The sequence below is a fragment of the Etheostoma spectabile genome, unplaced genomic scaffold (assembly GCF_008692095.1).
Source record: "Etheostoma spectabile isolate EspeVRDwgs_2016 unplaced genomic scaffold, UIUC_Espe_1.0 scaffold00569835, whole genome shotgun sequence".
NCBI lineage: Eukaryota > Metazoa > Chordata > Actinopteri > Perciformes > Percidae > Etheostoma > Etheostoma spectabile.
Genome location: NW_022605356.1, coordinates 33,639 through 46,785, shown reverse-complemented (window position 1 = coordinate 46,785; position 13,147 = coordinate 33,639). Strand labels below are relative to the sequence as shown.

The 13,147-nt window shown below is 41.8% G+C and overlaps 1 protein-coding gene across 1 annotated transcript in view; it reads right to left on the bottom strand.

The window, feature by feature from the left end:
- Positions 1 to 5,270: 5,270 nt before the first annotated feature.
- The window catches only part of LOC116685441 (zinc finger protein 345-like), a 21,450-nt gene continuing 13,573 nt past the window's right edge, over positions 5,271 to 13,147 (bottom strand). The window contains exons 4-5 of the mRNA XM_032510504.1: positions 10,528 to 10,531; positions 5,271 to 5,887 (exon numbers count right to left, since the gene is read on the bottom strand). Of these exons, the coding sequence (XP_032366395.1) occupies positions 5,547 to 5,887; positions 10,528 to 10,531 (345 nt within the window). The 3' untranslated portion in view covers positions 5,271 to 5,546. The remainder of the gene's footprint in view (positions 5,888 to 10,527; positions 10,532 to 13,147) is intronic.

Below are 13,147 nucleotides of genomic sequence, written 5' to 3'. Positions count from 1 at the left end.
AGGGGGGACCGTGCGTTTGCCGTCGCAGCTCCAAAACTTTGGAATGGGCTGCCTCTGCACATCAGACAGGCCTCCTCTCTGTCTCATTTTAAAACTCTTCTTAAAACCCACCTCTTTTCTTTGGCTTTTAACACCAGGTAGAGTGATGATTTTATGTGTATACCTTTACCACATGCCGCTAGTGCATTTTGTTGTTTTTATTTTATTACACCTTATTATATTTGTGCTTTTATTGTGTTATCTATTTATTCTGTATGATCATTTTGTGCAGCACTTTGGAAACCTTGTGTTTGTTAAAATTGTGCTATATAAATAAAGTGGATTGGATTGGATTGGATATATATTGTCCTCTGCTGCCATCCTCAGGAATGTTAGAGCAACAGGAGGCAACAAGGTCTCAACAAGACCAAAAAATAAATGCTATAACTATACTCTAGTTCCCATATTTCAACGTATGTAGAAATAATAAGTAAAAACTAAAACAACCCAACCCAATGTGAATAGGATTTCTTCAGGCAACTCAAACAACAAAAGAGATCTATGCTTGATTAGTGTTGCCTGATTCTTTACTTATTGGGTAATTAGAGTTCATGCATATCGAAATATTACACTACAGTGTAATATTTTGATATGCACGCATTAAAGTTAATTTGACAGGTAAAACAGTCGAAGTCCTTGTTACATTCCACAGTAATAAAGATCATCATTGTTAAGAGGTTAAATATTTTGGATCCATTTTTACTTCTTCCAACTATCCAGTATATTAAATTAAAAGTCAATGTAGATTTTCATATTGCAAAAATATCATAATCCTAGACTGAATCATTGTGAAAACCAAACTTTCTAGATGTTGTTGTTATTTTGTCCAGGTCATCATCAACAAAGCTAATTAGTACATTCAGGATTTTGTCCATGTTTACATTAGTCGCTTCATGTACAATTATTAAAAAACGTTACTTTGTTTAGCTTTTCATATAGCTAGACGTCTGATTTTTTGTAATTTATTTATTTCAAGACAATAAAACATTAATCTTGTCCAACAAGAGAACGTGTGTTGTGCAGGTTCTAGCAGAGTCTGAGACAGACTAACCTCTGGGACAAGGCTGTTACATAACTATATAAATAATAATATAACTATATAAATAATAATAATATAACTATATGAATAATAACAATATAACTATATAAATAATGGCCATGCCGATTCCACACAGACAGCTTTGTCAAGGCAGTTTGGGCTTTAGATACATTTTACACAGTGGTCATCGTTAATGACAATTATTTGATAATTTAATCATCAGTTGTAATTTGTCTTGTTGTGTTAGCCTTGCTAGCAGCACCACACCAAACACTACCATAATGTACCAGAAAGATGACATCATCATCAAACTACAACTTTAAGATTAACACGTGTGAGTGAAGTGAGTGGAGCCCCCCCCCCCCCCCCCGTAAGTGTAAGATCTAAGCTTGTCTACTGAAAAGACCGAGTCCTTATCTGAGAGGCCTGAGGGCTCAATGGCAGGAGCATCTGGTCTGGACTGGGACAACCCTCCGTTTGCCAGCTGGCATTTTGCCAGATTCTTGACTGAAGTTATTTATGAGGCAGTCCTGCCCAACCAAAACACCACAAACTGTCCCAGCCTATCACACCTCAGCTCCACCCAAGACCCGCCCATTTTGCCCATATTAGGATTACCCGGCTCCAGTAACTGACGGAGACAAACTGCAGGTTTCAACTTGTCCCTTCAGAAACCTCTGGATGTGGTTTCACTCAGTCTATAGTTCAGGATTAAATAACCCTAATATTAATAAGGATCTTTATCTTGTTGTTGAGGACGTGTGTCCACAAATCAAAACCAAGACAGATTTACACTTTTGATGGGATGAAGGTTGTGACACACACCTGTCAATCAAAGCAGCTCTCGTTGGGACACTCCCTCATATCTCAGCAGTGAAGTCAGCGGAGATTAAAATCTAACTTGTTTCCTGGTGCTGATTAAATCGGACTCAACTGAACATAAAAAGGCTCATTTTGGCCAAAACGTCCCACATCATAGAATAATTACTGAGTTACTTCAGATCTTACAATAGTGCTGAAAGAATGAACCACTGCTCTCATCTTAAAGTAGATCATGTAGCCCCAAAATCTCCCAATGATAGGCGAGTTTCTCCATCAAAGGTGTGTGATGTTACCTGTTAAAGTCCCGTTCAGATGAGGTCAAAGAGACGTCGTCCCTTCATCAGCAGACACTGACAGATGCTGCTGCTGTCTGTCTTCATCTGACTGACATCCGTCACATCACCACACCTTGATATCCAGAAAGGTCTGTGACCTGTAGGGCTGCCAGTCAGCGCTCTGATTGGACAGTTTTCAGGTTCATTATGTAATGAGGGAGGAACAGTCTGAACGTGTAACAACATGTAGAAAGAGTTTGACTCCAAGGAATCTGTTATTATGTTGTTAGGTTGGTTTCCTCATGTTCAGACATGATTTTAGTCACACACAACTTTTCTCTGGCTTATAAATGGTGCATATAGCTGCTGTAAAGGGAAGAAATCTCCCAGAAATCTCCCAGGGGAGCATGCCCCCCTAAGATTTGTCTGAGTCCCCGATGTTCCCAACGTCTGGCCCCGCCCCTTCACCCAGACAGGGTTTCCCTGGCTTATTAACAGGAGGTGAAGAGAGGCGGTGCTGTATGAGTTTGGTACTGTACCTTATCCATGAGATAAGTTAGTTTGAGGGGGATCACTGAGCTGTGTAGACACCCTTCGATAAGAGGAAGAGGAAGAATACTCTACACTACTAGCAGCCCAAACTATTTACCGGACCATTGGAACACGGCATCCTGAGGGTCTCTCAGTGATTGGTTAACAGCATAGTGACTCCATGCTGGTTGGCTCTCTGGGTCCTGGTCCATCCAGTGGTCGCTGGTTGCTGTGGTTACTGTAGTGCAACAATCACCATGACTGTGGAGTCAGCACCGTGGTTTTTATGGTGTTCACCTGTTTAAGTTGCATAAAATAACACCTGCATGATTTTAATAATATAATTAACTACTGATATTTGTCTTGACAGGGCTTATATACAACAGCAGGACGGTCTTCATGCACAACTTTGAGCTACAAATAAAACGCTTCTTGTTTTCTAGATTCCTAATCCAGATATAAGCTCATCCTGTTCACTTAGATACATATTTTAGTGTTTTGCAGTGATGTGTGTGCCTTTGACCACTGAAACTAAAGGGAAATATATTTGTCTTTGGTATGATTCTTGAAATAAGAACCTCCATCCAGTTTTTCTTACAGAGGTTTTGGACGTAGTTTAAAATCCCTGTTGTTGGAACCAAACGTTTCCTCCTGCCACTGCTTCACATTAAAAGGTTCATTAAATCCAACTTGTGTGTAAAGCAGCTTTTCTGTTCTCACTGCTTCCTCAGGCCTTGTGTTCAACACCTGCTTATTTTACACTTTTTATTCTACAATCACATATTTACACATTTCTTTGACTCATAAACCATCTTACAGAATTCATGAAACCAATAAAAAATGGCCAAAGTGACCAGTAATTATCCAAAGACTTTTCACACAAGATAGAACCATCCATTAACTTTTTCTACCCGGTATAACAAGGACACATACTGTGTCTGGAGACATTATGGGATGGAATAGGCCTCACTCTTAAATGAAGCTTCATCACACAATCAAATATTCAGCTATATGTTTTCTGGGGCTGCTCATCAAATATTAATAAATGTGGATGTTTTGCATCATTTGTTTGCAAATGAACTCAAACTTCATCTTGACATATTTGGTGTCTTTAGAAACTGATTTCTTCTGGAAGTTATAATAAATGTCTGTGGGTTTAACAGAGGTTTAAATAGATACCGTCTACATAACGTGTGTCATGATGCATCAAATTAATGTGTTGATGATGTCATCAGATACATATAATACAACCTGGTAACTATGAAGTGTAAATCAATCAACACAGGAAATAGAAATAAATCAATAAATGAAATAAGTTGGAGGAGAATGCTATTCATAATACTATCTACGACTCCCCCCCCCACTCGACAGCACATTGGCTGAGACCCCCCCCCACCCCCCCAAATAGGGCCCCAGAAGGTGATTGCTGCCTGTGGCTATCAGACTATATAACTCCTCCTCAAGCATTACACACTTAGAGAGTCACAACTGGACTAATAACACACACGTCTACATCTGAATCTCAATATTCTTGGACAGTTATGTGCAATAATCACTCAGTTCCATGTGCAATATCTATTTATTCACTGATGCCACTCATGTTCACGCTGTACTTTATGTTCCTACTGTACTCTATATTTACACTATACTTCAATAGCATTTAGCAACAGAATCTTACAACCATGGCCGTATCTACCATTAAAGGACACGGAGGTCTGGATCTCCTCTGCATCACCCCCCACCCCCCCCAAAAAGAGATGAAACTGCCTAAATAAAACTTGTACAACACCAAGATACAACTTGTTCCTCTGTCTGGTCATCTTGTGTGTGTGTGTGTGTGTGGGGGACGACGACGACTGAGTAGGCGGTGAAGTGGATGTTGCCGTGGTAACTATCCAGTATATGACCATCATCATTGTTTTTGGGTATAGTGTCAACAAACAGCTTTTCTTTCTAGTGACTACAGCAGGTACTTAACAGACAAATTAGTGTATATAACTAGTAGAAATGTACTTTTCAATGCTATTAATCTCCAGACATCTGACAAAAAGCTCCCTCGCTGTCGCGCTGCATACAAACAGTGCAGTGGCCGTTGATGCCATCCAATATTAATGTAATGTTAGCTAGTTCCACTTGGATGAATGCTAACGTTACCTTATATGGTGTGCTAGCTGTTAACTGTATGATTCATGTTGTTATCTTAACATTATGAGAGAACAGTAACCTTAATGTAACCATACGCTGGTACTATATAAATAGATCAACTGAGTTGTGTTTAATGTCTTCACTGAGACAATCTGAAATGAAGAGACTACTTCAGACAAAGCTTTCCCTTGGAAGGGACGAGATGAACAAGATCATGATGAGACCCAAAGAAAAAGGAAGGCACTGTATTTTTTTTAAAATCAAGGAATACAAGTCTTTGGTCTCCTAGCTCACAACAAGCTCAGGTAGTTTTATTATTTAGTGAATAATCAAAAAACAAGTACAGAATACAGAAATAATCTTTCCCCTTCTGCCCTAAAAGCAGAGAGTATCAAATCAGAGAATAGAAAAAACCCGATAAGTGGGTATGCGCTGAAGAGAGAGTCCACATCAACTCATATTTATAGTCAAAGTCAAGGCTAAACACCTTGAATCTTAGGCATGTTTGCAGGAGTCTAGTTGCAGTTGATGTGAAGGTCTAGTGTACTGGGGTTGTTTTTATACACAACATACATGCTGTTCAGAAGATAGAGTTACTGCTGGTCAGCCTTCAATGTGGAGAGAAGATCAGAATATAACAACACAGCTATCAGGGCATGAGGAGGAGGAAACAGCTTGGCTCTGAAACATGTTCACTACGAGGCAGTGTGAATGAGCTGGTGTTTTTTAAGGCTGCCACTCTGAGAAAAGGTTTTCCCACATTGTTCACACCAGTACGGTTTCTCTCCAGTGTGAATGCGCTGGTGAGAATTAAGGGCACTACTTTGAGAAAACGTTTTCCCACACTGATCACACGAGTACGGCTTCTCTCGAGTGTGAATGCGCTGGTGAGTTTTAAGGTTATCACCACGAGAAAACGTTTCCCCACATTGTTCACAGCTGTACGGCTTCTCTCCAGTGTGAATGCGTTGATGGCTTTTTAGGGTGTTCTGTAGTGTGAAAGCTGCCCCACATTGATCACATCTGTAAGGCTTCTCTACATTGTAAACTATATGATGAATCTTTAAATATTTTAATTTTGTGAAGGTTCTGTCACAGTGCTGACAGCAGTGATGTTTGACTCCTCTTCCTCTCCGTTTCTAGACAGAAAAACAGAGAGTAAGTTAGTGAGGTGCCGCTGTAGAGATCTATTTTAAACTAGAAACTATGTCCACATTTAGAGAATGTCTGTGGAACATAGTTTGTCTGATGCATTACCTTTCTTAATTATCAGATTTTTACATTGCACTTGTATCTGTAGGGGTTATCGTGTTGTCTTTATGTTGCTGGACTAGGTCTACTGCAGTAAAGTAATTTGGAACCAATGTCCCTGATAGACATTAGCCTTTGACATTGACCTTTTGTTTTAGCTTGGTGTTGTTGCTAAATAAAACTTGTATCTCCAGCAGTATTGAGCAGTGACGATACTAGTTTAGCTACTTCTCAGTAGCGTCACTGGTTTCTGAATCAAACAGCTTTTCAGAGGTGTACCTCTTTTATTGAGCAAGTAATGGGGTATTGTCCACACAAGCTACATTACCTAAAGCATTTCTGAAGCTCAGCAGAGCTTTCTGCTGTGCTCTGAAATAAAACTGCTGAGGATCACTGATGCCACCGACAAACACCGGAGCATATGTCGTGATCATGGAGGTTTAAAAGTAGCTTTGATGTATGTAAAGGTTCTGAGTCATCCAGGATATAGTATCCAAGAAGGGTTCAAATCAAGGGCAACTGGACTTGGTTAAAGGTTGTTGAAGACATTTTGTCTAGCACAAAAAGACAAGATCAAAAGACAGTTGTTTTTGTTCCTAAAAAAGGATTTTGGGGGTGTCCTGGGCCACGTCCATTTTAACCAATCATCACACCATTGTATGTGTGGCCTTAGGAGTGGCCCTAGATCAAACACTTCAAATATGGTAAAGATCACATGGGCAGTTTATATATATATGCACCTTTGTTCAGATTTGGTCCAGAGTCTCAGAGTGGGATGAAAGACAAAAAAGAATCTCAGGATTCATGTTGATAGGATTTAATTTTGACGAGATATGTAAAAGGTTTGTCTGGGTCTCTCTTTACAAAAAAAATAATTTGAGAACCAAAGAAAATTAATTTAGTAATGTTTTGTAACAGCAACCTCAAGATGCTATATGCCAAGTTTCAGGCAGATCGGTCAGTAAACCCAGGGCGAGTTTTGAAAAGTAGGTTTTACATATCCACGCATCGCTTGATTAAAACTTCATCACTTGACATTGGCCACATCCATTTGGGGTTGGGATTTCTTTACTTCACAGGTGGGCCTCGTCAGGGTTAATTAGTGGAATTCCTTGCTTTATTAATGGAGTTGGGACCATCAGTTGTGTTGTGCAGAAGTCAGGTTGATACACAGCCGACAGCCTATTGGACAACTGTTAGAATTCATATTATGGCAAGAACCAATCAGCTAAGGGAAGAGAAACGAATGGCCATCATTACTTTAAAAAATGAAGGTCCGGAAAATTGCTAAAATTGTGAATGTTTCCCCAAGAGCAGTCGCAAAAACCATCAAGCGCTACAACGAAACTGGCTCACATGAGGACCGCCCCCCCACCCCAGGAAAGGAAGACCAAGAGTCCCCTCTGCTGCTGAGGATAAGTTCCTCTGAGTCCCCAGCCTCAGAAATCACAAGTTAACAGCAGCTCAGATTAGAGAGCAGATGAATACCACACAGAGTTCTAGCAGCAGACACATCTCTAGAACAACTGGTAAGAGGAGACTGGATCAGGCCTTCATGGTCCACTAGCAGCTAGGAAACCACGGCTAAGGAGAGGAAACAAGGCTAGGAAACCACGGCTAAGGAGAGGCAACAAGCAGAAGAGATTTGTTTGGGCCAAGAAACACAAGGAATGGACATTAGACCAGTGGAAATCTGGGCTCTGGTCTGATGAGTCCAAGTTGAGATCTTTGGTTCCAACCACCGTGTCTTTGTGAGACAGAGAAAAGGTGACAGGATGGATTCGACATGCCTGGTTCCCACCGTGAAGCATGGAGGAGAGGTGTGATGGTGGTGGTGGGGGGGGGGGGGGGGGGGTCCTGGTGACATGTTGGGGATTTATTCAAATGGAAGCATACTGGACCAGCATGGCTACCACAGTATCCTGCAGCGACATGCCATCCCATCCGATTTGCGTTAGTTGGACCATAATTTCTTTCATAACAGGACCATGACCCCAAACACACCTCCGGCTGTGTAAAGGCTGCTTGACCAAGAAGGAGAGTGATGGAGTGCTGCGCCTCCACAGTCACCGGGCCTGAACCCAATCCAGATGGTTTGGGGAGAGCTGGACCGCAGAGTGAAGGCAAAAGAGCCGACAAGTGCTGAGCATTCTGGGAACTCCTTCAAGACTGTTGGGAAACCATTTCAGGTGAAGACCTCTTGAAGCTCATCAAGAGAATGCCAAGAGTGTGCAAAGCAGTAATCAGAGCAAAGGGATGGAAGGGGTGGGGGGGGGTGTACTTTGAAGAAACTAGAATATAAGACATGTTTTAAGTTATTTGACACTTTTTGTTAAGTAGATAATGCCACATGTGTTCATTCATAGTTTTGATGCCTTCAGTGAGAATCCGCTATGTAAATAGTCCTGAAAATAAAGAAAACTTTTGTCCTGTACTGTACGTGTCCATTGATCTCCGTTTCTATAGCAACAGATTGAGTGAGTTAATAAGGCGCCATGGTGAAGCGAGCTAAGTAAAACCAGAAACATCATTCACAGCATGTCTGTGTTTACGTTAGGCTGATAAATTACCATGACTACGCTCTTTGTGTATGTTAATAAAGTTGGGATTGATATCTCTGGTGGCATAAAAAATATATAAAAAATAAAATGTGATCACACAAAAATAATACTTTACATGAGGACCATAGTCCAGAAAAACACAGCGAGAAGAAAGCATGAAATATTGAATCTGTTAATTAAATTGGTAGAAATGTACATTACGATGAACTGAATGCACATTATATGAAGGCCCTGAGGAGATTATCCACTCTGATTCCCCCGGCCTTTATTTGCCCGTGTTGCCCCCCGACCACTATCAGAGGGCGGAGTTTAATGACTACTGGGTTTTCTTTGAGGAATACGGTATAATATATAAATCCTAAAAGACATTTGTGAAACCCTCTTTGTGCATTCATTATATTGAGATTAGATTCTGGGAGTCTTCAGTCTGGAGTAACCTCTTTCCTTCACTCACCTCCTCCTTCTTCCTCTTGCTCCCTCGCTCCTCTGAGTCTCCGAGGCCTCCCTGACACCTTTCATCTTGCCCTCCTCCTCCTCCTCTTCCTCCTCCTCCTGGGTTTCTGCATGTACTCGTGATAGGTCCAGGTCCAGGTGGTCTTGCGCTCCCATGTGTTCTCCTCACTGGAAAGGTGAGTGCAGACAGAGAACATCTCCTCCACTTTGTTTTTAGACAATCATTCTCACTCTAATCATCATTCCTATTAGTCCTTTTTTCTATTTCTAAGGTTATTTGGGTCGAAAGAGTCAAAATACCAAACCTTCAACTTGAGGGCGTGATACAATGCTGACATTTATTTGCAATATGTAAATATATATATATCAGGACCAAGAACACCAAGTATTAATATTCTAGACTCATACTTACTCTGAGAACCCCTTCCATTCAGCAGAAAACTCTACTCTTCCCTTCACCACTCTGCGGTCCAAAACCTCTCCACCCATACTCCTCCTCCTCCTCCTCCTCCTCCTTCACTGCTGCTGCAGCTGCTCCTCTTCCTCCTTCACTGCTGTTGCAGGCTGCTCCTCCTCCTCCACCTTCACTGCTGCTGCAGGCTGCTCTTCTTCCTCCTCCTCCTCCTCCTCCTCCTCCTTTACTGCTACGGTGGCCAGCTTGCCGTCTGCTGAGGACTTCTTTGGTAGACCCAGGGGGGAAACATGCAGAGATAATGATACAAGGGTTAGAAGAACTAATCTCTGTGTAATATTAGAAACACTAAAGCATAAAAGCCAAGACGTTAGAAATGTGGCGGAGCTTCATTCTTTCTGAGAATCTCCCTCTGATATTGGGCTCGTTGGAGATGAGCCAGGTCTGCGCAGAATCAATCAACGGCCGTTGCATGCTGGGTAGATTTGTGTCCGACTTGATCCCGACTTGCTCTGACATCGTGCACACGTAGGAAACGACAATCTCACGAGAGCGAGGCGGCTGCAGTGTCTTTTCCCCGACTGTAAGACCGGCGGACCGGAGGTCGACTCAGGATGGCGACATGAGAAGTCGTACTAGCGAATAATAATGTGGGAATTACTGCACACATTATTAATGTAACTACATTACGTTGCCTAAAGAAGTTCAGATTTGTATTTGAAGAAGCAAATGGACATTTCCCGTTGATGTACTGCATATTTTTATGTCTACATCTGAAACTACGACAGGTGGAGCTATCGGTTTCTAGCTGTAAGCTAAAGCTAACGTTAGCACATGCTAGCGATGGACAACTTGGAGAAAGATGAACTCCAGCGACTGGAAGATATGGAGGTTGTAATTAATAAAGAAAAATGGAACATAAGCGAAATTCACTCGTATGCTTGTGAAGCGGGACATGGTGAAGACTGCAGTTCCTCTCCTGCTACACCTGTGAGACACCACCCTAAGAAGACAAGAGGTCACGGAGAAAACACGTCCCGGCCAAACAGACAGAACCGTCGCTCTCTGAGCTGCAGAACACAATTATTACATGTAGTGGTACAGTCCTTCTTAGAGGGTCAGTAGTGTAGTGGTACATTCCTTCTTAGAGGGTCAGTAATGTAGTGGTATATTCCTTCTTAGAGGGTCAGTAATGTAGTGGTACATTCCTTCTTAGAGGGTCAGTAATGTAGTGGTACATTCCTTCTTAGAGGGTCAGTAGTGGTATATTCCTTCTTAGAGGGTCAGTAATGTAGTGGTACATTCCTTCTTAGAGGGTCAGTAATGTAGTGGTACATTCCTTCTTAGAGGGTCAGTAATGTAGTGGTATATTCCTTCTTAGAGGGTCAGTAGTGTAGTGGTATATTCCTCGGGGGAATTGACATTACCAAAAATAAATGTTCAGATAAACCATCAGGAGTTGTATACAGGAGGTAACTCTGCCCTATGTACCGGTGATACATCTGACTTTATTCACACTACACTTTTCTTTGTTACTGTAATTCATTTATTTTATTTTGTTGTTTTTTACGGTTATTGATTTTTGAATGTTTACATACTGGCTCTGTAACTGTTCTTTGTTAATGAAAAGAAAAACAAAAAAATCATTCTGTGCTGGTGGCCACATTAGTGTACAAAATAAAAATACCTGCAAACTAAATGTTGAAAAGGGCTTTTGGTAGATGTCCCTCTCTCCTTGAGAGAATAAGACAGAGGATCAATGCCAGGAAACCCCCGTCCTGGATGGACCTCGGCTAGCTCCGTGTTGTTGTAGCTTAGCTAGCTCCGTGTTACTGTAGCTTAGCTAGCTCCGTGTTGCTGTAGCTTAGCTAGCTCCGTGTTGTTGTAGCTTAGCTAGCTCCGTGTAGCTGTAGCTCAGCTAGCTCCGTGTTGTTGTAGCTTAGCTAGCTCCGTGTTGCTGTAGCTTAGCTAGCTCCGTGTTGCTGTAGCTTAGCTAGCTCCGTGTTGTTGTAGCTTAGCTAGCTCCGTGTTGCTGTAGCTTGGCTAGCTCCGTGTTGCTGTAGCTTAGCTAGCTCCGTGTTGCTGTAGCTTAGCTAGCTCCGTGTTGCTGTAGCTTAGCTAGCTCCGTGTTGCTGTAGCTTAGCTAGCTCCGTGTAGCTGTAGCTTAGCTAGCTCCATTTATTTGTGGGCTAACGTTAGCTTCATGTAATGTAGAATAAGCTGTAGGTTAGCTCACTAAACTTTCCAGTAGCTAGCCTAAGACGTGGGAACGTGATGAATATGTTATTAGAGCTGAAAGGAAGAGTGCGACTTGCTGAAGTTCAGTGTCCACCCTGCTGTTGAACGGGTAAATATGACCAGCTGGAACGGTACTCACCACCGGAGACTCTGCGGTGCGTTCAGGTACACAATCAGACGCAGGACAGCAGAAACGTTACAGTTGGGTTCCTATTGTGAGTCCAAAGCGAGCAAAACTCTGTACGGACGATTTATATCTCCATAGCAACAACAACAACCCGTCCAGCATGAGAAGAGGAGTGTGCTCCACGTGTGTTTACGTTTCCTCCAGACGGTGATGGCATGTCCCGCCCTATCCTGGCTTACTCCACTCTGATTGGCTTACCATTGCATTCTTTCCGCAACCTTAACCAATCACACTCCTCATGCCTTAACGTAACCAATCCGACAAACAAAGGCAACGTGCACTAGCCAATCAGAGGCAAGTAGAGCGGGCTAGAACGTCTCCATCCTAGGAAACACACACACCACACACACACACACACACACACACACACACACACACACACACACACCACACACACACACACACACACACACACACACACCTTTTGTAAAACCGACATTCCAACATTACTATTGTTCCATAGTGTAACCAGGTTGTGATCAGCCTCCAACATTACTTGCAAAAACATAGCAGCTCCAGTGGATCACTACTTAAATCCTTTCAGCGATGTCCTGGTTCAGGGATAAAGAGAAGATAGATATCAGATGCACTGACACTCAATAACTAATTAGTCTTTGGCTGGAGATGATTATTGACTTCACGCAGAGAAATGAAAACCAACCGCACTGGAACTCTTTTATTTAAAAAATATTATTTCTAATGTCCAACCATGACTGTAACACTCCCATCTACTAACCCAACATGTCGTGTAATAACAACATAACTCCATGTTTAAGTGTTGCTGCAGCAGTAGTCCCTTCAGTGTAGTGGTCCACATGTACCGGGTTGGAAACAGGTTCTGTTAAATTCCTGCATGAATGGGACCAGCGCCGTCTGCTGGCGTCACCTTCACATCGCTGCAGGGCTGAAAGTTATGAATTCTGGATATGAATATATAAATATGCAGGTAACTGTTATTGAATGCGATGTTTACTTCTATGTGTAAAATGTGATGTTAAATGAAGATGTCCAGTGTTGATGTAGGAGCTGTATTCTGGTGGTGAAGATATATTTGATAAACTGTATTTCTACTCTAGGAATGCCTTTTAGGAGTTGAGGATTTTATTTCATTTATTTGACATTTTACTGTGAAATAGAAAAAGCTTTATAAACCATTCTTGTTCTACTTCTGTTAAAAATAACGATTCCACTCTA